This window comes from Pungitius pungitius, chromosome 11 (assembly GCF_949316345.1).
Source record: "Pungitius pungitius chromosome 11, fPunPun2.1, whole genome shotgun sequence".
Taxonomy (NCBI): domain Eukaryota; kingdom Metazoa; phylum Chordata; class Actinopteri; order Perciformes; family Gasterosteidae; genus Pungitius; species Pungitius pungitius.
Window position 1 is genome coordinate 10,386,174 of NC_084910.1, and position 23,337 is coordinate 10,409,510.

The following is a 23,337-nucleotide window of genomic DNA, read 5'->3' on the forward strand; positions in this document are numbered from 1 at the left end:
TATGGATTTCTATTCGGTGTTGCCATATTAAGATTTATTATAAGAGTATAAATCATTAGTGTTACTGCCAAACGATTGGTCTCAGATCAGATCAACCCATAACTACAAATCAGCCCTCCCCCATCTGGAAATGGAATGCTTGTGATCCTGTGATTGACACTGACGGAGAACCAATGAGAGCTCAAGTTTACGTGTCGTAGCCAATAGTAAATAGCCAGTCCTATGCAGAATAAGTTTTTACTCCGGACACAAGCTCGAGCCATCGAGGCTTGCACCTTACTTTTGCTCGTAGTGCTTCGGAAAACATGCTGTCAAAGTGCGAAAACATCCGCGATGCTTTGAAGTCTCTCGTAACCGTTTTATGGATCACTTTTACCGTTTTTTCCGTTGCTGTCGACGGCCAGGAGGGTAAGAAAAAAAGGCAATTACGTTGACGCTATTGATAAGGAAATATGAGCTTTTATTTTAAATATCTTGTTGGATCTGAACTGCACAGTAACAGTAGTTGTTACAAGTAATCCTCGTTACGAATAGCTGACCACGATGATTGTTTACTTTACTTGTTTACTTTTACTCAGTGGTATGTCGTGACATAACTAGTTTAATTAAAAGTGGCAGAATTGTAACGAGGTCCAGTGATCCTAACTTTAACCTAACAAAACCCTTACTGGCACATACTGAACTGCTGTGCTAACTGATATCACCATAAGACCTGTAATGCACAATGCGTAAACGTGTTCATATAATGTCTCAATGAAACTCACTATATTGTATTTGTTTATGTCAGTGTGCAAAATGCACTATATCAGGATGAGGTGGGGTCAAAGGTCGAGCACGTCCAGCATTCTTTACATACTCTTCCCTTGTGCACGTTTACCTGCTAATCTCAGCCAGAAGCTTACCTTTCCCACAGGTATTTTGTTTTTTTCTCCAAGTGAGCACAGAGAAAAAGACTAATAGAAAAGCAATGTACTGGCCAGCAGACTGTTACACTCCTCCAAACCACCAATACGTTTTTTTTGTGAATTTGTGTGTCTGTTTTTTTTACATGAGAAGATAAGTGAGTCATTTACTTTTTTTTAATTACTTTTTGATTCCTGGAAAAAGCTTAGGTTGTGGGGGCTGTGGGGCGGAGGGGGTTTGGGGGGCTGTAGGGTGGGGGGGGGGGGGGGGGGGCGGTTTGGCGGAAACATTCCCGCCGCCGCAGAGTTGTAACAACATTCTTGTTCCCGCTGTGATTGACACACAAGACAGGATGAGGCGATGTAGTGACAGGTAGCACAGGTGAACTTCCTGTCTGCCAGTGTGGACCTGTAAAGACCTGCCAGGGAAAGCACAACGTTGAGGGGCTGCTTTAGATCCACTGTGTGCTCTCCTGCCACACAGATCCTCTCCAGCTGGCTGTAACAAATCTTCCAAACAGGTCCGAATAATCCAAACCGACTCTCTGTATGGAAGTAGAAAGCAGATTGTCCTGGAGTCAGAGTCTAGGTGAAGGGTTCAGTGAGCAGCGGGGAGCGGGGGGGGGATTACCGGCCACCCAGAACTTCCCCGGCTATGCGGCCCCTGTGGCCTCTGTGGCCTCCCACCGGAAAGGCGACAGATCCACGCTCTGTTGCCCATGGTTACAGTGCGTCGCTTTGGCATTTCCAGGGAGTCCCTTGGGGACTTGAGGAGGGGCAATAACATCCCACGGTTTGTGGTATCAGGAGCCGAGGAACTGCCGGGAATCCGGCTGAGGGTTGGCGCGAAGCAGGAAGTGTGTGTGACACAGGTTGAGTGGAAGGTTGTCCTCCCGTTTCCCCTTAACACATCTCCAGGAGCCTTATAAGGAAAACAAGCACAGAGATAACGCATAGGCTGAGATGGAGACTGGTGCCTCTTCCATGTTTTGACCATTCTTGGGAAAACGTCATTACTTTACTTTGTCGATTTTGAGCCCACCGCTCACACAGCACTTATCTCTGTTTGACCACTAAGGGAGCTGACTTATTTCCTGTGACACACAGGGATGCTAGAGGATCTAAATATTTGTGTTTTCCGTTCCCGTTATAGTGTTAGTCACAGCAGCCGCAGGTCAGAGGAGGTAATGAATCAACATTCAGATTAACAAGTAAAAAAGACTGTTGGTCTACTTGGTTTTTAATCCTTTCTGTCAAATACAACATCTCTTCAAATTAAGTTAAAAAGTACACATTTTGTATTTATTCTTAATGGGGCATCATGTAGCAATATATCCGGCGCACAGGTCATAGTGTGTGTGTGTGTGTGTGTGTGTGTGTGTGTGTGTGTGTGTGTGTGTGTGTGTGTGTGTGTGTGTGTGTGTGTGTGTGTGTGTGTGTGTGTGTGTGTGTGTGTGTGTGTGTGTGTGTGTGTGTGTGTGAAGCCGGTTTCTTCCCTCACAGGCAGATCAGAAGAGTATAAACATGCCCTGTTCACAAGAGACTTATTACTCATCTGTCCTGAAGTGGCGTATTAACAAATCCCTGAATATTCTGTGTATTCACAAAGAGAATTAATGACCAAGCTGTCTGCGGTTTGTTGATCTTGGTCTTCTTAGAACTCTCTGGTAATTGTTTTATATTCCTTCAGTCATTCTAATGAAAGAAAAATCCACTATTATAATACTTTTTAAGTTTGTTGATTGTGAATATTTTTCTGGTTTCTTTAGTTTTTTGCAGTTTGCAATGCAAGTGAGCATCTTTGGGTTTTGGATAGATGTGAATATGCCAGCTTGGGCTCCTGAACATTTTCTGAAAAGAATTTAGTTGTCAAAACATCTATAAAATCTATTACATTTGTACACCAATTCAGCTTTTTTTCAGTCATGAAGACGACATTTTTAGAAATAAAAGGTGTTGGCACAAAACATGAAGAATTACTTCAGTTTCCGTATCCATCCACTCTTTATAAGCATCGTGTTGGCATCTAAATGGGGAACCAACTGTCCATAAACATGTCCTAATGTTGCATTAACCTTGTGAAGTGACATCTTTTCCCCATCACAGACTCCTTCTCATGCTTTTATCATGGCAGGAAATGGCTGTGGACATTCCCTGCTGGGCACGGAGTCCGGCACGTTGGCCTCTCAGAACTATCCGGGCACCTACCCCAGTGACACCTGGTGCAGGTGGAGGCTTCGGGTGCCAGACGGGCGAACGCTGCGCCTGCTGTTTGGGGATTTTGACATAGAGAGCAGTCCAGGTTGCAGGAACGGCTCCCTGCTGATCGCAGACAACAGCGGAGAAGCCAGTCTGGGTGAGCTTGTTGGTGGATGGCTGTTTTTTTAAACATCTGTGTGATCACTGTGTCTGAGACATTACAGATGTGCTCTCTTGTCCCCTGTGCCAGTTCCTTTCTGCATTGCCTGCTGGTAGCCTGATTATGTTCCTTGTCATTCCTAGGATACACACTAGGCTTCCCAGTACTTTGATACATTGACCGAACCCACTTTAGCAGCCGGCACATGACCCTTCTCCAACCAGGTGTCGAGTTGTGTCCTGTGATAAAAAAATGATGTGATTGTAGTTTGTAGATGTAGTTTCCTCTCCCCGCTGGAGGAGTGTTCTTACATGCAATCTACACGGCTCGCCTCCTCACTTTACACTAATGGAGTAAGACGTCCACATCTCGGAAAAAATGCCAACGAGGGACTGACTATTTGTTTCACTCTTCATATTAATATGCAATCATTTTATTCAAATGTAGTCTGTGGGTCTGCGTGTCCATAGGTCCGGTGTGCGGGAAGCTTGATGCATCACAGAAGAACTTGACTCTAAAGAGCAATGAAGTGACAGTGACGTTCAAGTCGGGCCCCCACCGCTCTGGACGAGGCTTTCTACTTTCTTATGCCACAGACCAGTATCCGGGTATGACATTTATAACTTCTTCATTTACATATGTGTATGTAAGGTTATAATATGCATATCGCACATTGTTGTTCAGGCATCACTACTGGGGGAGCCCGTAGAGCACAAAGCTCAGCTTTACCAAGGGCTCATTTACAAGTTAGCACTGGTGTGATTGTTACTCCAAAGTCTGTGTGAATATTTGTCATGCGTAATTGTGTGTGTGTTAATGTGCATGTGCTGTTGCGAGTCTGTGAGTCACCTATTGGCATTCATCCTCCACCGCTATCTTTGCTCCGGCGTGTTTGCTCTGAAAGCCGCAGTGAGACTTTTTCTTCCTCTGGGCTGAATGGATCGAGGCCTCAGGCTGTAGCCGGTCGGTCGGAGTAGCTGCAGCTCTTTTTCCCCTCTTCCCGCGGCGAGCCGAACTACCGTCCCGTGTTTGGAACTGGTTGTCTGCTGATTGGGTTAATCTGCACAGTTTAACACATAAATGCCTTGCGTGTGCACATAAATGGCACCATGGTTACACTTTTCCAAATAACCACGTGGACTGGTTTGGTCTGGATCCTAGTCTATACTTAGAGGAGAATTCCCTTTTCTCTAGATGAAGTAATCCTGTAACACTGTACAGTATGTATCATAGTTTCCTGTTTTTTACTGAGTTGTTTTTGAAACCAGTCAGTGTCTGGAGCTAAGCCCACGTCCAGACACACAAACCACTGTCTGTGAAGTGTGAGCACACGAGGAGCATTCACTGTACTCGTGAACTGGGACAGAGTCACAGTAACAAAGGGCTTAGTCACATCAACAGCATTGACCGCTTATCCCCTGACGCGGTGCATGTAGAATGTCAGACCATCTCGCACATATATAGTGGGCCTGGTTATGTGAATGTGTGTGTGTGTGTGTGTGTGTGTGTTGGTGGCGGGGGGGTTGAGTTTCTCAGTCCCATGCCATACAGAGTGTTTATTTGAATGCACATGTGTCTGTTTTGCTGTTGTAGACCTCATTTCTTGTTTACAACGAGGATCCCATTCCAGCTCGCAGCTTTTGAGGTAAGTGGGTGACCTCCCAACATTTCCCCGTAACGTTAAATTCGGTAGAAAATGTTTCTCATGTCTGTTTCCGCTCCTTCTCAGTGCGTACTGCCCTGCAGGATGTAAGGATGTCACGGGGGATGTTTGGGGGAACTCTGAGCAGGGCTACAGAGATGTAAGTAAACCACGTTTGGTCGTGTAAGTTGCCGTGCACAACCACGTGACTGTCACAAATACTTGAGAAAAAAGCACCATTTACTTCACTTGATATTATAAAAAGACCAATTTGCTTTGAAATGATTTAGCAACAGGAGATCTTAACAATCCTCATTTAGTTGCGTATATATTTTGCGAGCCGAATCAAATTGTCTAAAGGATCTTCAACCCTTTGTTCCGTTATAATGCATGTAATACAATAAAGTAGTCCATGTGTGTGAGATAGTAGTTTAGCGATCACATAAATCCCTCCTGTCATTGCGGAGTTGGGTTCATGGCTGTTTAACCATTACAACTATAGTTAATGTGGTATATTTATGAGTCTCTTTGATTCTTCGCAGTTTCAGAGATTAACGCTACACAGTGCAAACGCCTCCGTACGCACTCGGAGGTCTCGCTGCGCCAAGCGCGAGAATAAACAAAGCTCTTTGTGGCTAATGAGTCAATGGACTCGACGTGTGAAAGTGCTCGTGGTGTCTCCTCTGTTGCAGACGTCGGTCCTGTGCAAGTCGGCCGTGCACGCCGGAGCAGCGTCTGACAGTCTGGGAGGTCGGGTCACTGTGCAGCGGGGGAGGAGTCTCACGCTCTATGAATCCACCTTTGCCAATGGAATCCTCTCAAAAATGTGGGTCTCCTGTTGGTGCACACACGTGTGATTGTGGATGTCGTTGAGCCACAAACAACTTGAGATTGGATTTTCTGTAGATGCGCTGACCTTGTTTAACGGTCCTCTTTTGACAGGGGATCATTGTCTGAAAAGAAGCTGCTCTTCAACCAAGGTATGCCCAAGAAATGACAGTTATCACTACCCGTTAAAGGGATATGGGACACACCCAGTGTTTTTCCTTTTTACAACATTGATTTTCTACCTGAGGTAGAGATATTTTTCTTCATTTTATAAAGAGGAAGCTTGTGCCGCTGTCACTACAATGTTTCTCTATATATAAACACATTGTGGGGACATAATATACCTCGTTCATTGCTGCATCATTTACTCTGGTCCCCGAACAGATTGCAACAACATCCTGAAGGTTTCTGGATTAAATGCATCATCTCTCTGGGATGAAGACAGCCAAGGACACGCAATGTCCTGGTCCTCCAGAAACATCGATTCTAGCAACGAGTTCTTGCCCTGGGCTGCAGGCGGTAATGATGTGAACCCGTGGGTGGAACTGGGTCTGAGTGATAGAAGCACTATCACAGGTGAGAAATGTTGAAAAGAGAATACTGTATGTGTGCAAAATGTACTGAATGATATACTTTAATGTAGCTGTATAAAGGATAAGTCTGATGATCTTTTGTATTATTTTGAAAAGGCCAAAAGCGTGTGTGTGTGTGTGTGCATGCCCAAACTCTGACATATAATAGATTACTCCTCTCCCCACTGACCTCCATTGTTCTCCAAAAACTATTAAGAACACATTGTTGAGTTGCACTGGTTGACCCGCTCCCTAATTGGGATAAACATGGCCACAGTGATTAGTCAATCGCACACTTTCCTTTTGCTTCCGTGCTGAAAATAATTGCCCTGCCCTTAAAGAATTAAGTTCTTCTGTAGCGCGATGAGCTCGGGGACCCGACAGGGTCAGCAGCTCAATAAGTAATGAGACGAGTCCCAGCACAGCGGTTCTCTTTGTATGATCCGTTGGCAGTTAAATACTACATCATCAGGCTTATCCTTTGAATGTTTAAATTATTTTCCCAGTGTCATCTTCCATAACTGTATTATTACCTTTTTCAGGAATAATAACCAAGGGATCAAACGACCACTACATAGAATCCTTCAGTGTTTTTTTCAGCAAGGACAGAAAATCTTGGAAGCTTTACAAAGGGGCTCTCAGCAAGGAAAAAAAGGTACGCATGGTACCGCATTCAGCGAGGCTCACCTGGGCGCCAGAGCTCACGTGGCTACTGCGTCTATGTTGTGGACTTCCTGTTTATCTCTGTGAATGAGCTACTTGGTTGTTATGGTCCTCAGGTGTTTCGTGCCTATACTGAGGGACACCTCCGGGTCCTCAATAGCCTTTTCCCTCCCGCGGTGGCCCGCTTCGTACGGCTGCAGCCACTGAGCTGGCGTGGCCGCGCTTCAGCTCAGTTGCAAGTCCTGGGCTGTCCTGTTGCCAAGGTCACACCGAGGACGCGCCCGGCCGCCGGTGGGTATTTTCACCAGTTGTCCCGGATCAATTTACGATGTTTGCTCGGTCCGTGCGGCAGCGCGACTTTATGGCTTCACCACCGGTGTTACGATGTCCAATCGTCCAACAGAGTCTCCGCCCGTCAAGGTCAACATGGGCCCGCCGCGGCCCAGCCCCACCCCGACGCCCACCCATGGCCCAGTGTTAGTGGACACGAGACTGAGTGGGTACTTGTGTTCATTTTGACATGTGTAGGATGACATCTAATGCCAGTCTATTTTAGATGTCACATCAGTGAGATCGTTGTGTTTATTTTCTGCTTTTTTACACTCGACGCTGCTCAGTCTGGTGAAAGTGTTTACTTGTGTTCTTGTAGGCTCCGGTCAGCCGGTGGTGGTGGCAGTGGGAGTGGTCCTGGGGCTGATAATGTGCGGTAGTTGTTTGTTGGCTGGAGTCTGGTGGAAGAGAAGGTATTTTAAAACTTTAAAACTTTTAAAAAGTTTATTAAGCACATAGTATATTACAAAATTAAGTGTTTTTTTACTTGTACACGGTTGATGATTGTTGTCATTATTGAATCATCAGCTGATTATTTATTCTTTTCATTGTAAAAATTTGGATTTAAAGATAACTGAAAAGATGAATCCGTTATTTAAATATGTTGTCAATCCATCTTTTATCTGAATAACTGACTACCACGTCTCCAATATTGCACAGCACGCCTGAGAAACTGTATAAAGAACGTACAAGGCTCTGATTGTGTGTCGGTCTCCTTCTCCACGTAGGAAAAAAGAGTCACAAATGAAGTACTCCTTACCAACAGGTAAGTGAAGAGCTCTCCGATCGTTAGCCGATATTTTTCAATCTTCTCATAAAAAGCCTGACGACGTGTTTTTGTTTTGTCAAGTCGGTTGTCAGAGCTTCCAGGCGAAGAGTCTCTCGTGCAGACAATCCGATCTCATCTCCTACCCACTGGAGCGAAATGTCCATGACGCTCTGCCAAGCCCTCCTCTTAATGGTGAGAATTCATCGAAACGCACAGCCTCTCCTCTGTGTCACTAGTTTTAATTAGCTGCTGTCTCGTCTTTGTCTGTTCCCGAGGTTAACTGAGTGACTTCAAGTGGTGCACTCTGCCTTCCCTCCTTCCTGCTCCAACAGCCTCTGGCCTCAGTGGTCAGTGTGAGGAGCTCATGCCCGGCCTGACAGGCAAACAGCTCTCTGCATGGGCCGTCCATTCTTTCTCCAGGCTCAGCCCGTCACCCAGACACAGTATAAACATTCCTTTCTCCGGCCTGTGGAGCCTCTGAAAGAGACCCTTTAATTGGAGCTCAGCCTAATTTCCCCCCTCCCTCCCATCACCACCGGTCCCCCTCCCCGAAGGGGGTCCTTCACTGAGAGGTCCAGTGATAAACAGGACCGAGGGTCAGAGCAAAGACAATCACAACCCCTTCTAATTAGAATAGCTCTAGCTCTGAGGCTCATACGTAAGGTCTCCCACGCCACAGCCTCTTCTGGAGAGGCACAGGAGGGTCTGGTGTGGAGTGCTACATTGTCCGGAGTAGATATTATTGGTGGCTTTCTCAACATTGGCCCGAACAAGAGATGGATTTTAAATAAAGAAGAAGCATTTTCCCAGAAACTGTAGATGCAAATAAGCAATTACCTTCTAGATAAAGCTTTTGTAATACGGTTGAATGACATTTTCTTACAGTATTTGAGTATTACTGAGTATGTACCATCATGTTTCTTTTAAATATTGAGGATGAAGATATAATATGATATGGAGATAGAAGGTGATTCGACATGGCTGTTTGAAATGCGGAGAGGGAAGGACATCACTGTGAATAACCTTCATGCTCACGGTTCACTTTTATTATTAGCTATCCAGAGGCTTGGGAAGGGCTAAGTAGTTGAGCCTTGTCTTTAAAATGATATCACAGTATTTTAAAAGATACTTTAAGGTAGTCAAATGGTTTTAAAGATTTCACTCTAATCCTGTTCAATTTAAAAGTAATATCTCAATGTTTTCCAAGAATCTCTATTTAGCATGAAACACTCACAAAGAACAATATTTTGGTTAGAAATGCCATGTTTTAAAGGAACAAATGCAGCAAGTTGTAGTGGTAAGAAGTAAGATAAAGAACTTAAGATGATTCTTACCAGGTAACAAATATATTAAACCATAGAAAAGGATACTGGGGAAAATGGTTTCTTGGCTGAATACTAAATTGTAGCTTATTCTGTATTTGATGATGATTTTAGCTGACCAACGTTCCAATCTTTGTTGCACCTTAAACTAAATACATTATTATTATTTGGCCTTGCAGACTATGCAGAGCCCGATGTTGCAGCCGTCGGACAGAAGATTGGCTCAACATTTAGACCGTCCTCCGATGAGGGCTACACCACCCCGTTCGCCTTCAACCATTACGACACCCCTGGCAACCTGCCAGAGTACGCCGAGCCTCTCCCCCCGGAGCCCGAGTACGCCACGCCATTCAGCGAGCTGCCCTCGGAGTCCGTCCTGCAAACCTTGACGGGGGTCGCTCACAGCGGTTCGCATACAACAGCGCCGACCGCTGGAACTAGGAGCACGTCTGGGCACGCTCAGTATGACTGCCCCTCACACAGGATGCTGTCAAATGGTTACTGCACACCTGCCCTGCATGCCAATGGCCCAAGGCCGGTCAGCGTGGTGTATGCAGAGCCCAAGTCATGTGACTCTTTACTACAGAAGCACACCTTTGAGGAGCCTTTGTAAAGACGATAAAGACACGGAAAAAAGGGACGGCCAAGGCGATCTCAAAAGGACAGAAGACTGTGTTGTCCAGACAGAACTAATGCTGACACAGCTGAACCTCCAGTGAGCGATGTACCCAAAGTCGATCAGCTGTGCACAATGATGTGAGAGCCGTATGCACACTAACATTTCCTCCCAGGAAGTATGTAGTTCAACAGCCAGAGTATCCTGTGGTGCACAAAGAAAATGCAGGTTCAGTTTCCCCTCAGTGATTATGTTTATTAAAATGTTTAAACACAAGCTGCACTTTCAGAAAATACATACAGCAATGTACGCAGGGTATTTAACAGGCAAGAGTGGATGAAATATGTTACATGTCTTCACGTTGTGTTCACAATGTATATTTCAAAATGTTCTGTGAAAAGTGGTCAAGATTGCTATTACTTTGTGTAACCACTGGGGGGCTCTATTGAGCCATAAACAGGAATGTATTGCAATTATTGGTCTCCTGGTTTAATTTACTCAGATAATTGTCACCCATTTAAAACATTCATAGTAACAAATAAACATGTTCTTTTTGTATTGTAGTATAACACAGAAAGGCACAACAGGCAAGATGGTATGATGATTATGATTTGACCAAGATACAAAAAAACATTAAAAACCATTCCAGTATGTAGCAGTCTATCTTTTGCCACAGTAGAGCAATGTAATTCAACTTTTCTATCCAAAGTTAATATTTTCATATATCTCTGTGTGGAATAAAAAGATTAAATTGCTAAGAGAAAGAAACTAATTCAACTAAACTGTCAGTCATTGCTGTTGTATTAAAAGAAGAAGATTGAAAACTTTCCCCATTACCAGGCGTTATATATTTTTAATCTTTTCAATATAACCCCTCAACAAATGTAATTGTAATTGAACTGCTTTAATAAGCATTGTGGTTTCACATTTAGTTTTTGCCTCGCTGACCTCTAACCCTGCTGGATAAGGCACAATAAAACAACTCTATTAAGAAAAAGACTTAATAAGTTGGCCTTGTGTGTGATTGCAGCAACACGGTGTCAGAGGTCATTTTCAAAAAGATGTGAAGCCTGCGGCAGTGATGAATTTGCCAAATCAGGCAGCTGGAAACCTTGCAAATAGAGAAGTGCTACAGCAAAGACTGAGGAGCAAAACTTTAAGTTAAACTAAGAACTGATCAGGAAACAGTTTAATACTGTTAGCTTTATATGAGCCACATGCCCACACCAGTACACAAAGCCATCAGCGAGCAGATGGGCGTATTGCTGGTTTTTCTAAATGGGGCCCTGGTGCTTGGAAACACTGTTGTCCACAGGGACGGCCCAAATCAACATTTCAAATCAAAGCCACTTTAAATGTGCAATGTACGGGATTAAGCGCATTAAAACAACTTCACAGAAGTCCCCTTTCCCTCTGTGTGTGTTTGGAGGTCCCGCTTGCTCCGTGCACATTCTTTTAGTGCATGTGAGGTTGTTCTCCCGGTAAACGCTCTGTCAGCATCATTAGCCTTTACCCGCTGGCTATTGAGAGCCAATAGAAATGGTCTCAACCATGGAAATTGCACCTTTACCATCAGTATTGCACGCATGATTTTAACATGGAATCTTATTCACCATTTACTCAGATGTTTTTATGTTTCACTCCCCGCTGTTATCGTGGACCCTCTTGTTTGTGCTTAATTCTTCCCCTGCCTCCTCCTCCTCCTCCTCCTCATCCCCGTCCGAGTAGTGCATCAGAGCCTGGTGCCTGTTTCTGGACGGGGCGTCCTTAAAGCGCAGGCCACAGTCCTCGCATGTGTACACAAGCGTCCCTCTGTTGCCGCCTGGGCTTGTTCCCTCTGACTGCGACTTGCTCCCATTAGCAGCCTGACCGGCGGCCGGAGGCTCGGCGCACTCGGGGGCGGCGTGCGCGCTGCTATCCGCGCTGTTGGGTGTATTCATCACCATGTTGGTTGGAGGAAAACTCCTGGGACGCCCAGGCGGACAGCTACGTCCAGCCGGTCCGGCTGGTCCGGCGTGCTCGGGGCTCAGCCCGTGGACCGTGCGGTAGTGGAAGCGGATCCCGGAGCGGTTGGAGAAGCTCTTCTCGCAAAAGCTGCAGGTGAAGGGCCGCTCTCCCGTGTGGATGCGCGTGTGAATCTTGAGGGCTCCCGACTGGGTGAAACATTTGCCGCACTGGCTACAGCAGTAGGGCTTCTCACCTGTGTGGGTCCTCTGATGGGCCCGGACCCCCGCCAGATGGGGAAACCCCCTGCCGCAAAACCCACAGGAATACGGCCTTTCACCGGTGTGAATCCGCCTGTGGATCTTCAGAGCGCCCGACTGGCTGAAACTCTTCCCGCAGTCGGAGCAGGTGTAGGGCCGGGCGCCGGTGTGCACATTGAGGTGGATGCGGAGGTTGCTGTGCGAGTTGAAGGCCCTGCCGCACTCCGTGCAGAGGAAGCCGGATGGCTTTAGGGCGTGCTCGGCGCGCTGGTGCTGCAGCAGCTGGGACGGTCGGGCGAAAGATGCGGAGCAGTGCATGCAGGGATGGAGCGACAAAATGGCCGTAGCCGCCCTGGCTCGTTGCGCCTGCTGCGGAGCGTGTGTTTGCCTGTGCTGGTGGTGGCAGACCTGAGAGCGGGTAGGAAAGGAGCCCTGGCAGGGCAAGCAGGGAAAGGGGCTGGGGAACTGCGGCGCGAGGGGGCGGGCCTGCTGAGGGCAGGGAAGGCAAGAGGTCACGGGACACTGGTGGCGATGAAAAGGATGGTGGCCATGAGGAAAGGGTGGGTCTGTGCCTTCCTGGTTGCTCAGCATCTGGCCGCAGGTCTGAAGGCTGCGATGGCAACACAAGCAGGGGAACATGGGGAGGTGGGAGAAGGAGCCCGAGGACGCTCTGGTGGGAGGAGTTTGCTCTTGGTCCTCCCTCTGCGGCTGAACAGACGCTGTGCTCTCTAGCTCGGATGTGGTGCTGCTCGGTTCAGGGGTTTCGGGTAGGCTCATGGAAGCTGCACCGCGGAGGTCTTTGGGGTGGCACAACGCGGCCGAGGGAGGGGGCGCGGCCACAGACTGCCTTGGTTTTAAAGTCTCTAAGGAAGGTGGAGAAGTAGCTGACGGGCAGCCAGGACAGGTGCAGACATTATGCACATCTAGGCATGAAAGAAATATAAATCACGACAAAAATTACGCAATAGGATGATGGGGCTAACCTGTATTGTTGATCTCTAACCTTGTCTCTTGTCTCGGGCCTGTCCCTTCCTGTGTGCCGTCCCGGGCTGGATCCGTCGACCTGGCTCTGCCTCCGACTTGTCCCGGACAGGTCGGAGTTGTTGCAGGGGTTCGAGTGAGGCACCTTTGAATCGCAGCGCCTCAACCCCACCACCACCACCACCAGCAGCAGCAGCAGCAGCAGCAGCAGCCACGCCCCATGCTGCGTTCACCACATCTGGCTGATCCTGCAAGGCGTTTCCAGATGTGATAAGGTCACCAATGAACTGATGCACCTCCATCCAGGAGCACTGAGGACGCTGCAAAAAGTACAAGGCATAGTTGCAGTCTGAATGCATTTCGTGTATGAATGGCCAAAAGTCCACGTTGCAATGCGGTGACAATGGATCGAGCGATCGTTGCTTTATTGGATCCCATTGGCTCCTCTCCAAATACAGCGAGTAAATAACGGAAAGCCTACTTACGACGTCGCCACACTTCTCTTTGTCCATGGATTTGAACACACGCCGGCTGCTGTCAGGTCGACGGCTTGGCTTTAGATCAATGATCTTAATATTTCATAAAACTGCAGGCGGGGGCAACAACAACAAAATAAGCGTTCTTTCTTGCAGCTGTGCTATAGCTTTCTCCCGTTCACCCCGCACATTCTACTTCCGGGTCATTTACCCACGTGACCCACGTTTTAGTCGCTTTCTTTTTTCTAATTTCTACTCAAATGACGTTCACATATTTTTGTCTCTATTTATATATATTGTTCTGTTTATATATTCATACATATTGAGCATCAAACTCTACTCCAATTAAAAACTGATTTTATGAAATCAATCTTTATGCTTTAGAGTGCCCTCTACACATTATAGTTGGACCATTATCACACTGACTAAACACACCGATGAAATAGCTTGACTAAATAATAAATTAAAGTCATCGATTAAGTATAGTAGATCATTTTCAGTCAAATAATTACCCGAGGCTCAAGGAAACGTTTTTATTCGTAACAAAAAAATGTTAACAAGATATTAACTGACATTGCGTCAAGGAAACCGTTTATTTAACACCTCAGAGTGTAAGGATTCAGCAAATGTAAATCCCAAGATAACAGAATGTCATATTGTCGTTACTATTATTTGCAGTGATTAAATATATAAAACAAATGTACCGAAACTAAAGTGTCTTTAAACATATAATTTCAAGTTCTTCGCTAAATACAAAAAAATCCAGTGCTTTCATTTGACTTACACGTTAATAAACGCAAAGGATGCATTTTCCAAACATAAAAGCTGCAGCAAACTCAAAATGGAAAATACAAGGAACGCCATTAACAGCAATGGCTTGGAATGTTTGGTTGGAATTGTAGAGGAACAAATAAACATTTTTATTCTCAACCAAGTCTGTCAGTCAACTGCTGTCTATTCATAAGAGTGGAAGTTAATAAAAATGTACTTTGTCATACAAATGGTAGAATGCGCACAATGGTAGATATGAATTAAAATATATATAATTAATATATATATATATATTTATGGCTGTGGACCAACACTTGTATACGTGGCTAAAGTTACAGCAGTGGGTGTATCCTTGATAGGATTAAGACACGACCAGAGGTAAGGAATCTGATGACTTAGAAAATTCTTTTTTCTTTCAGCAATGTCAACCGCCATCTTAATCTTAATTGATCTGTAGGACCACAGATCAAAACCAGCAGGAGACCGAGGCTCTTCCTTTATATCCACAAACTGGAGGGACCCATGAGATCCACTTAAAGTTGCTTCCCTTCAGTATTTCTATCTGTGCCTCTTAAACAACCACTTTTTTTTAAGATTCTTGTCTTTCAGTGCTGTTCGGCTCTTCTGAAATTCCAAATTCTCCCAGCTCACTTTTGATCGCCGAAACTGGAATGTTGCCGAGAGTTGCCATGGACGAGTTACACTTGGACAGATTCAGAGGGGCATCCCACTCTGGATCCTGCTTAATCCCGGTTACCAGATTCAGAGGACTATTTTGCACCACTCCGAAAGCATCATCCACTCCGAGGTGTTCCTTTGAAACAGGCGGCGGGGCCTCTGTCGGCACCAGCATAGCTGGAAGTGTTTGGGAGTCAGTTTTACAGACCGGGAGGAACATGACCAGTTTGGCACTGGGCGGCGGCGGCGGCACAACGAGGCGCATCGTCCATGCTCCATTTGACTGAGCGAGGCCGTTCCCCCCCCTCGCTGTCACAGGTCCTGGTCTGGGAGACTCCTTTGCTGGGGTAGCAGCAGGGACGTTTACAGCAGGCACAGCAGTTGTAGTTGTTGGGAGCAGTGGGACTGGTTTGGCGTCGACCTTTTTGGTCTCGGATGAGGAGCTCTTCGAGGCTGGACGTTTCTTGGGAGCACTCTACAATTTAAAAAAACATCCCAGTCACTTACACACGACAGTTTGATGAGATGAGACTAATGTTGCATGACAATTTAGTCAGGCTGGGGAGACATATCCCTTGATCGGTTTTCAAGAGATAGAAAGAACATTTAAAAAGTGCCTTCCAATCGCTTCGTTACAAAAGGCCCCCTTCACTTACACGTGTTTTTCTTATGGTTACTTCCCTTGGGAATTTGCAGAATGATGCATGCGCAGGGTTTGACATTAGGAGGCAAATGCCATGCTCATCTGCTAAAGGAAAGGTTTCTCTGTGTTTACGTCCTCCACTGTCTCTCATATGGAGTTAAGCACATGCAACCAAAGTTTGTGACATCGCACCAGATTTGGAAGCCAGTTTTTCTGCAATACTTCCATTTATCAGAGAAGTATGAGAATAATATTCTAAAATATTTGCTTCTTATAGCGTTCAGGTATTATTTGAATTGACAGCTTTAGTAAACCACCACTTAACTCATATTTGTGTCTTTGTGATGCAGATAAAGAACAATGTTACAACGGGCTATTTCCTATCAAATCTAATATTGAATTAGAGAATCAAAGAGGAAAAAGAAAAAAATCAAACAAATACTCACCGCAGGTTGGGGTATCTTTCCGCATGTCTTGAGGTGGCTGTGATAGTTCTGCTGGTGGGGAAAGCCCAGTCCACAGCTCTGACAAAGGCAGGGCGAGTTGCCGGCGTGACCCCCCATGTGGGACATTAACAGCAAGGCCGACCGGAAACCCTTCCCACATTCAGCACACTTCAGCACCCTCTGATGGGCCCCGGCGTGTTTCTTCAGCTCCTCGGGAGTGTCAAATCTCTCGCCACACTCCAAGCACCTGATCTCGTTCCCCTTGGGCTCCTGATTGCCCCAGCAGCCCGTGTCCTTTTTGTGCCGCTGGAAGTCTTCCTGACTCAGAAACTCCCGCAGACACGCCACACAGTGCATGCGTTCGGGTTCACACTTGTGTTTGCGGTATAGCCTCGCCAGGCGGTAGTGGCAGCGGCAGCGTACGCAGGTGTAAGGCAGCAAACCAAGGTGGGAAAAGCTGTGTTTCAGGAGGGTGTTTTTACTGGTAAAGGTCTTGGTGCAGTCCGTGCATTTGAAATGCCGCTGGCACGTTGTCTTCCGGTGGCGCACCAGAGATTTATAAGAGCGGTAGATGCGGCCACACGCCTCACACATGACATCGATCCTACATTTGTGGAACTTGACATGGTTTTCGCATTTAGAGAGTGACGTGAAAACGCGCTTGCACCGGTCACACTCGTAAAACTCTTTCTCAAAGTGAGTCATAGCCAGGTGCTCTCTCAGATGTTTCCGTGTCCCGTAGTCCGTCAGACAAATGCGGCACTGGAAAAGCTCAACTTTGTTCTGGGCGTCGGCGTCGGCGTGGTTGTGGGCGTGAGCGCGCAGGTGGACACGGTAGCTGTAAATCTGGGAAAAGCGTTTTCCGCATTCGGCACACGAGTACGGCCGTGCCCCAGTGTGCAGGTTCATGTGATCCTGGAGCTTGAACTTGGAAGGCAGCTGCACATCACAGACACCGCAGCGGTAGTCGGCCGAATGACCCAGCTCTGTGGGAGATAGTGGATTAAAGTGAGATAATAAGTAATTATATACGATACATGAGGGTATATTCGACCGTACAGCACCTTTTTTCTTTAAAGTTCAAGTTGAGATACTCTAGTTGGTCGTTCCATTACAATGCCAAATCCACAAGTCCGTTAATCTTTCCACAAATCTGTTTCAGTAAGTTCAAAGCTTGTTCATTAGTGCTGCAAGTCAGATTTTAAATGAGACCTACCATTGTTTAGTTCCTCCTCATCCTCGTCATCGTCGTCGTCGTCATCATCATCCTCATCCTCCTCGACCTCTTCTTCCTCGTTCAGGTCCGAAACCTCACTGTCATCGGAGTCATCCTCCAAATCCAGCATCTCTGTCGAGGCCTCTCTTTCAGTGTCTCTATCGCGGATAGAAATATTTACCGGCTGTGGACTGACTGGTGCGAGCGACTCCGACGAGCTTTTGACAGCTTGCTCATCCGCTGGACCTCGCGCAGCAGGGTTCTGTGTCGCTCCATCGCCGGATGGAGGAGCCGTTGGAACCGCTGGGGTTTGCTCAACACGTGGCGGTGGCTTGGCAGCACCTGCTTCTTTGCCAGCGACGGCCGACTTCTGGCCTGTGAGCAGCAGTCTTTGCACGTGTGTGGTTGGACTGTGACCAGGGGAGAGTGAGTCATCAGGTGATGAGGCGTGGTGGGGAGTCTCTCTGAAGGAACTCTGCAGAATGTCCGGGTATCCCAACTCTCTCAGCTGGATATCGATGGTGTATTCAATGGACATGGCTGCTGCTTGAGGAGTCACAAAGGAGATATAAAACAGGAAGAAGAAAAAAAAACACTGACATTTGAAAAGACGCAGACTATAAATCCCATGAGCCACTAAATTTGTGTCTACTCTTTATTTTTATATTGTGCTTGTAAAACAACTTCTCGTAGCAATGCATTAATGGCGCACCTGGACACCTGGCTCACCTGGTAGCTAGGATGGTGGCACGGCGTAGCTTGCAGGCGTGGTTTCGGAACAATTAGGAAAACAAGCCTCCCCCACTCGGCGTTGCTCTTTATTCCAATGCTAAAGAAGACTTAAATGTACACGTTAACACCGCACGGACTCGCCTACAACGATGTGGGGGGGGGGGGGGGGGGGGAACAAAACATCCGAGCGGCTTGTGACTATTTCACTTACAACATGATGCCCGTAGCCGGATCCCATTATTAATGGGAGGTACCTACAAATGGGGGGAAACAAGTGGAAGAGCACAAGGACCGGAAGCCAGAGTGGACGCACGAGCACGCCTGCTGTTCGGGGGTGGTATCACATGATCACACACCAGAGAAGAGCCGCATTTCAGTGCATGCAATACCTGGGGTCTTCATTTATATGCTAGTTTGTACTTTTAAGCGACCGATATTCATCGGAAATAGTTTGCATTAGGTGATTAAGAATAATCTTTCATATTAAACCTTACAAAAGCTATGTAGAGAAGTTCAGCCACGGCCAGAAAAATGCAGAAATGCACATCAGTAATAAATTATGAATCAGTCATTATAATGTACATTTAAACAGGTGCATTGGTTCCTAATGGGGAATTGTTGCAGATAACATGTGCTTTATATTGTTACACTATAGTTTAAAGTATTTAAGTAAAAACCTTACCTGCAATATTACATTAGATTGTTTTATTGATACAGCTTACTTATTGTTATCACTGGTTTGTCATGTGGTAAAAGAAAGCAGATTTCCTAAACTGGTCATATTTTATTTTGGTTAAAACATTAGTCTCCAAAACAAGCTGCTTATCACTTAAAAGAGATGAATACACAGTTAATGGATTATTTGATCCTGTGTATTTAGCAGATGCTTCTGCAAATGGATAACATCTGATTGTTTTGAGTTCCTGCCTAAGAATTGAGACAAAGACAAAAAGTTATTTCTTCAGAAGCCTCCTTTGAGATAGCATGGTTTATTAGTTTTGCAGTGTCCAGACACATTGCAGTGGGGAAACAATCCAATCAGTGAAAAACACATGATATACAGTTTCTTTTGAGACTGTAAGGCCTTTAAGAGTCACAAGTTCCATTTAAGAAATGTCTAAGACAAGAAATATATTTCTTAAGTGAACATTTTAAAAGACCAAAAACAAGGACGATTATAGTGGATCATTTCTGCCCACATTGAATCTGGAGCTTTGAGCCAAAGTAATTTTTTAGCAAAACAAGTCTGTTTCCCTCTCATTGAAACTTAATTCAGAAAGGAACGGTGTCAAAATATTAGGATTTAAAAAAAAAAGCACAATATGAACCAGAAGCTGTACATGTTTGACAAAATGTATGAACATTTAAACATAGCATCTCTACTAGGCATGTCATTTAATTAAAAATAGGTGCATACCCAATTTGTGTTGGAATAAAACAAGAGGAAATAAAGAAATGTTAAAAAAAATAAGCCTGTTAGTCTAAAATTAAACTCCAAATACATTTAAATCACACACATTTCAAGCTTAAAAACAAAAATCTATTCAAGAGTTAAAACAACTTTTTTTTCACATTTTTTTTTTTTTTTACAAATAAACTTTGTTTTGTGGCGTAGATTTAAAAACATTTGGTTTGTCAATTCAGGTGATGTGTCTATTATCTCAACAGCTCATAATCAAAACTTAAATTCAAATCACAAATTTGCTAAAACATAATTCTGAAAACCATTGCGATCACTGACCTACCATGAGGAGGATCAGATCCTCTATGTTCAAAAGAAAAAAGGAAAATTCCATACTAACATCTTCAAACAACCATACACATTATGCAAGGACCCCAAGGCTTAACTATCTCTTGGCACTTGGGTTTTCCGGTTTTTCCTCCGCGTGGGTTTTCTGGTGAGCTTTTAAGGTGCGCTCGCGGCCAAAGCTCTTCCCGCAGGTCGGACACGCCTGGCGGCCCACGGCATGAGACCGTGACATGTGGGCTTCCAGCTGCTCAGGACGGGCAAAGCTCTCGTCACATTCCTCACAGGGATGGGCTTTCCGAGGGGCGTGTTTCACCTTCTTGTGAGCGCGCAGCTGAATCAAGCTGGAGAATGTGAGGTCACATTCAGGACAGGGGTGCTGCCGAGTCGGAGGAGCAGCGTCCGCTTTAGGTTTCTTCTCTGTTGCTGGTGTGTGGCTGTCATCCTCAGGACTCTTCGTATCTTCGGTCTCTGATTTGACGACTGCTGCTGCTGCTGCTGCTGCCGCCGCTGCAGCGGCTGCTGCTGCTGCTGCTGCTTTGGAGGGACGTCCACGTTTTGCACCGCTTGCTTTTGCCTTTTCCTCAGGAGGTGCAGTGGACTCTGATGTGCTGCTGGCCTTCACCGCCTCCTCGGGCGCTTCTGTCTCCTCTTTCTTTTTCCGCTTTCCCTTTTTCTCAGCAGCTGCCGAGTCTTCCACTTTGGAAGGCCGGCCACGTTTCTTGACGGATGAAGCGCTGCCGTTGCACTGCTGACCTTCGGGGTACTTCTCCTGGTGTTCTATCAGCTCAGGTTCTGTTTCAAAGCCCTGACCGCACTTCTTACAGCGGTGGGTTTTTGAGTCCTCCGGCTGTTCTGCGGCCTCTACCTCTGGGCGGAGATGCTGGGTCAGGCGATGATTACGCAACAGTCCAGCGCTCCGGAAGGTTTCATTGCAATCTTTACACACCATCTGTTTCTCTGGACACACCTGTCTCCTGTGGGCTGTTAGCTACAAAAGTGAGAGGTAAAAAATGATTATTTGTTTTTTTTAAACAGAATAACTGGGTTAGTTCCACAAATAGCTAGTTTGGCTTCCCTGGCGGTATTTAGTTTTAATACTGCCAATTATTTTTCAAATAAAAGCCTTCTACTCACTTCAGAGAATGTTTTAAAGCTCTCCTTGCAGTGCACGCATTTAAAGGGCTTGTCGTCCTTGCTGTGTGTTGGCTGGTGCTGTGTCAGTTCCTCAGAAGACAGAAATGATCGGTCACACACATAGCACGTGAACAACGTGTTTCCCTGTGAAGAAATTTTAAAAAGAGGGACAAAGTTAAGATAATTTAAGACCAAGAACAGGTTAAATCCAACTTTATTTGATTGACTTTAATCGCAAAGTAAGGCTGATCTCAGTTTACTGATAACACAGTAGCATTGTATAGAGTGTGCATTCTAATGTTTACACTAAAGCTCGCACACACACACACACTCACTCACTCACAAGGGCTGTCACAATATCTAATTTTTGTTGTGCGATTATTGCGATATTATTGCAATTTTCAGACCATTTTAGGCCACTGATACCATAATGACAATATAATTGCATAGTAATTAAAGTACACGCTTTCAAAAGAACAAAACATTTTATTTGGCAGAATTGTTAGACATTAGAATCGGAATATGAAAAAAATATATCCTAAATAAAAAAAACAAAAATAATAAGTGGAAGGGACACCGAGCGGAAGAAGCATCGGGCTTGGTGTGACGTGGCAGCCGGGGAGGTTTTACCTAGCGGCAGCGAGATCAATTTAAACATTGGTGACGTTTATTTAAATGTAAAATGAATATCACAGCACTAAAAATGATTGCACGCAATTTCAGATAGTGTGCAACAATTCTTAGCACTTAGTAAAGTAAGTAAATGTACTATGCTACCATCATTTATCTTTTGCAGAACCCAGTAAAAATGAAGGATAAAATATAACTAATTACACTTTTAACCTAATGTAGTCAACACATAAATACTCAATACAGAACATTAACAATACAATAAACAATCATTTTCTTTAACAAATGAATTGAAAGTATCTGTTAGACAGTTGGTCCCGCTCAAAACGAGCAAGTGACAAACCGCTACTACATGGTCATTTAACAAAGTGATGGAAGCGTACCTGCTGAAGCTGTTGCTTGTACTCTTCCCGGTGGCTCTTCTTCATATGCCTTTCCTTGGCTTTGGCGCTGCAGAAGGTGATGAAGCACTGGAAACACTGCAGATTTTCATGCTGGTCTACATGATGAAAATTTAGATTAGAGAGACCATGCATAATCAATTGATCTTTCAGTGGCTTTCGGCACACACAGGTTGTTACTGTAATATCACTTACATGGCTGAACGGTGGCTGCAGGAGGTCCATTCCGAATGACGGGTTTGCATGGCGCCGCTGGTTTTTCAGGGGGAACTTCCTGAGGTGGGTCCGGCAATCCCCGACCCATCACTATGTCTTCTATGTTCAAAATCTCAGAGTCCATCCTGTTATAGTGGCTGGTCTCCACAACCAAAACAATCGTCCTGAATGCTATTAAAGAACAAGGTGAAAACATAAGGAAAGTTAGGGTACTTATCCCATGTAAATAACAGCAGTTCGGCTAACTGCGGGAAAATAACATCCCACCGGTTGCGTTATTTTTATTAGGATAAACAAATGATAACGAACAAATAATTCACTAACTCAGAGGGAGACCTCGGTAAAATAAGAGCTTATAGAAACGGTGACGTTTCTGGTTAATATTATTTCAGCTGTCCCATAACAAGGAAGTCAAGTTATAGCTAATAGTGGCTAATGTGGACGCTACGTTGCTACCGCTAAGGCCGCTAGCCAAGCCAACTAGCGCCATTATAACCTATCAGCATCCTTGCTATTAGTTGACGAATTAAAATGCCACAACAGGAATATTTTTAAATAGCCGTAAATTTTGTGAAAATAAATTACCTGTTTTGATGCAATGCATTTGCTCGTAGCTAACGCTAATCATAAGTACTAGCCTATGGATCGGGCTAACGCTAGCTAGCTACTGGTTAGCGCTAACAACACAGCCTGCCATTCAAAGAGGATCGAAGACTTTTTGATTACAAATATCAAGTTTTAACTTTGTTTGGCACTTGCACCCGTCTTACTTTAACCCCGCCGACGGACCTTCTTAAATATACCTACGTCGTCTAAAACAACACATTTTATTGCGAGCATACGACTACAATACCTCTAGCCGCTCTTTGCCGATAGTTTGACTGAAAGAGTTGACCCTAAAGAAGTACAACGGATAGATCGGGCGCTTCCTGGCGTGCGTGTGTGCGTGCGCGCGCGCGCGTGTGTGCCAGATAGCCGTTGGTACAACTAAGATGGCTGCCGTGCGGTCCTCGGCGGAATGTTTTTTATTGCCTCGGTTGATGTTTTGAGAAAAAC

The 23,337-nt window shown here is 45.4% G+C and overlaps 4 protein-coding genes across 7 annotated transcripts; 1 reads left to right on the top strand and 3 right to left on the bottom strand.

The window, feature by feature from the left end:
* The first annotated feature begins 238 nt into the window (after positions 1-238).
* On the top strand, positions 239-10,692 carry si:dkey-34d22.1 (discoidin, CUB and LCCL domain-containing protein 1). Its single transcript, XM_037453748.2, has 15 exons — positions 239-408; positions 3,037-3,258; positions 3,732-3,869; positions 4,855-4,906; positions 4,991-5,063; positions 5,596-5,729; positions 5,846-5,883; positions 6,116-6,307; positions 6,846-6,958; positions 7,083-7,257; positions 7,370-7,462; positions 7,616-7,709; positions 8,025-8,062; positions 8,147-8,257; positions 9,567-10,692. The coding sequence occupies exons 1-15, from the start codon at positions 306-308 to the stop codon at positions 9,998-10,000; spliced, it is 2,010 nt and encodes a 669-aa protein (XP_037309645.2). The 5' UTR covers positions 239-305; the 3' UTR covers positions 10,001-10,692.
* On the bottom strand, positions 10,688-13,860 carry si:ch211-79k12.2 (uncharacterized protein LOC568844 homolog). 2 transcript variants are annotated; one of them, XM_037453751.2, is made up of 3 exons: positions 13,674-13,860; positions 13,211-13,436; positions 10,688-13,130 (listed from the first exon to the last, which is right to left on the bottom strand). In XM_037453751.2, the coding sequence occupies exons 1-3, from the start codon at positions 13,698-13,700 to the stop codon at positions 11,641-11,643; spliced, it is 1,743 nt and encodes a 580-aa protein (XP_037309648.2). In that variant the 5' UTR covers positions 13,701-13,860; the 3' UTR covers positions 10,688-11,640. The 2 variants fall into 2 exon arrangements, with proteins under 2 accessions (XP_037309648.2, XP_037309647.2); XM_037453750.2 differs by having other exon boundaries at positions 13,211-13,508.
* A 373-nt stretch (positions 13,861-14,233) lies between these two features.
* wu:fe05a04 (zinc finger protein 358) lies at positions 14,234-18,307 on the bottom strand. 2 transcript variants are annotated; one of them, XM_037453745.2, is made up of 4 exons: positions 18,148-18,307; positions 17,419-17,961; positions 16,203-17,188; positions 14,234-15,588 (listed from the first exon to the last, which is right to left on the bottom strand). In XM_037453745.2, exons 2-4 carry the CDS (start codon positions 17,954-17,956, stop codon positions 15,025-15,027), a joined length of 2,088 nt encoding a protein of 695 aa, XP_037309642.2. In that variant the 5' UTR covers positions 17,957-17,961; positions 18,148-18,307; the 3' UTR covers positions 14,234-15,024. The 2 variants fall into 2 exon arrangements, with proteins under 2 accessions (XP_037309642.2, XP_037309643.2); XM_037453746.2 differs by having other exon boundaries at positions 17,419-17,964.
* A 779-nt stretch (positions 18,308-19,086) lies between these two features.
* On the bottom strand, positions 19,087-23,269 carry LOC119197479 (zinc finger protein 429-like). 2 transcript variants are annotated; one of them, XM_037453821.2, is made up of 5 exons: positions 23,135-23,269; positions 22,261-22,452; positions 22,048-22,163; positions 21,035-21,178; positions 19,087-20,888 (listed from the first exon to the last, which is right to left on the bottom strand). In XM_037453821.2, exons 2-5 carry the CDS (start codon positions 22,403-22,405, stop codon positions 19,998-20,000), a joined length of 1,296 nt encoding a protein of 431 aa, XP_037309718.2. In that variant the 5' UTR covers positions 22,406-22,452; positions 23,135-23,269; the 3' UTR covers positions 19,087-19,997. The 2 variants fall into 2 exon arrangements, with proteins under 2 accessions (XP_037309718.2, XP_037309717.2); XM_037453820.2 differs by lacking the exon at positions 23,135-23,269 and adding an exon at positions 22,867-23,034.
* Positions 23,270-23,337: the final 68 nt, after the last annotated feature.

What these genes read in the sequence shown, in the direction of transcription:
- si:dkey-34d22.1 (XM_037453748.2), top strand. Translation starts at nt 306, where the DNA reads ATGCTGTCAAAGTGCGAAAACATCCGCGATGCTTTGAAGTCTCTCGTA. An exon ending in GAAGCTGCTCTTCAACCAAG is followed by an intron (nt 5,884 to 6,115) that starts GTATGCCCAAGA and finishes GTCCCCGAACAG; the next exon opens with ATTGCAACAACATCCTGAAG. An exon ending in CTCTCAGCAAGGAAAAAAAG is followed by an intron (nt 6,959 to 7,082) that starts GTACGCATGGTA and finishes TATGGTCCTCAG; the next exon opens with GTGTTTCGTGCCTATACTGA.
- si:ch211-79k12.2 (XM_037453750.2), bottom strand. Translation starts at nt 13,700, where the DNA reads ATGGACAAAGAGAAGTGTGGCGACGTC. An exon ending in AAGAGAAGTGTGGCGACGTC is followed by an intron (nt 13,509 to 13,673) that starts GTAAGTAGGCTT and finishes TACTTTTTGCAG; the next exon opens with CGTCCTCAGTGCTCCTGGAT. An exon ending in GGCCCGAGACAAGAGACAAG is followed by an intron (nt 13,131 to 13,210) that starts GTTAGAGATCAA and finishes TTTCATGCCTAG; the next exon opens with ATGTGCATAATGTCTGCACC.
- wu:fe05a04 (XM_037453745.2), bottom strand. Translation starts at nt 17,956, where the DNA reads ATGTCCATTGAATACACCATCGATATCCAGCTGAGAGAGTTGGGATAC. An exon ending in TGAGGAGGAACTAAACAATG is followed by an intron (nt 17,189 to 17,418) that starts GTAGGTCTCATT and finishes TATCTCCCACAG; the next exon opens with AGCTGGGTCATTCGGCCGAC. An exon ending in GAAAGATACCCCAACCTGCG is followed by an intron (nt 15,589 to 16,202) that starts GTGAGTATTTGT and finishes TTTAAATTGTAG; the next exon opens with AGTGCTCCCAAGAAACGTCC.
- LOC119197479 (XM_037453820.2), bottom strand. Translation starts at nt 22,909, where the DNA reads ATGATTAGCGTTAGCTACGAGCAAATGCATTGCATCAAAACAG. An exon ending in AATGCATTGCATCAAAACAG is followed by an intron (nt 22,453 to 22,866) that starts GTAATTTATTTT and finishes GTTCTTTAATAG; the next exon opens with CATTCAGGACGATTGTTTTG. An exon ending in GCTTTAAAACATTCTCTGAA is followed by an intron (nt 20,889 to 21,034) that starts GTGAGTAGAAGG and finishes TCACTTTTGTAG; the next exon opens with CTAACAGCCCACAGGAGACA.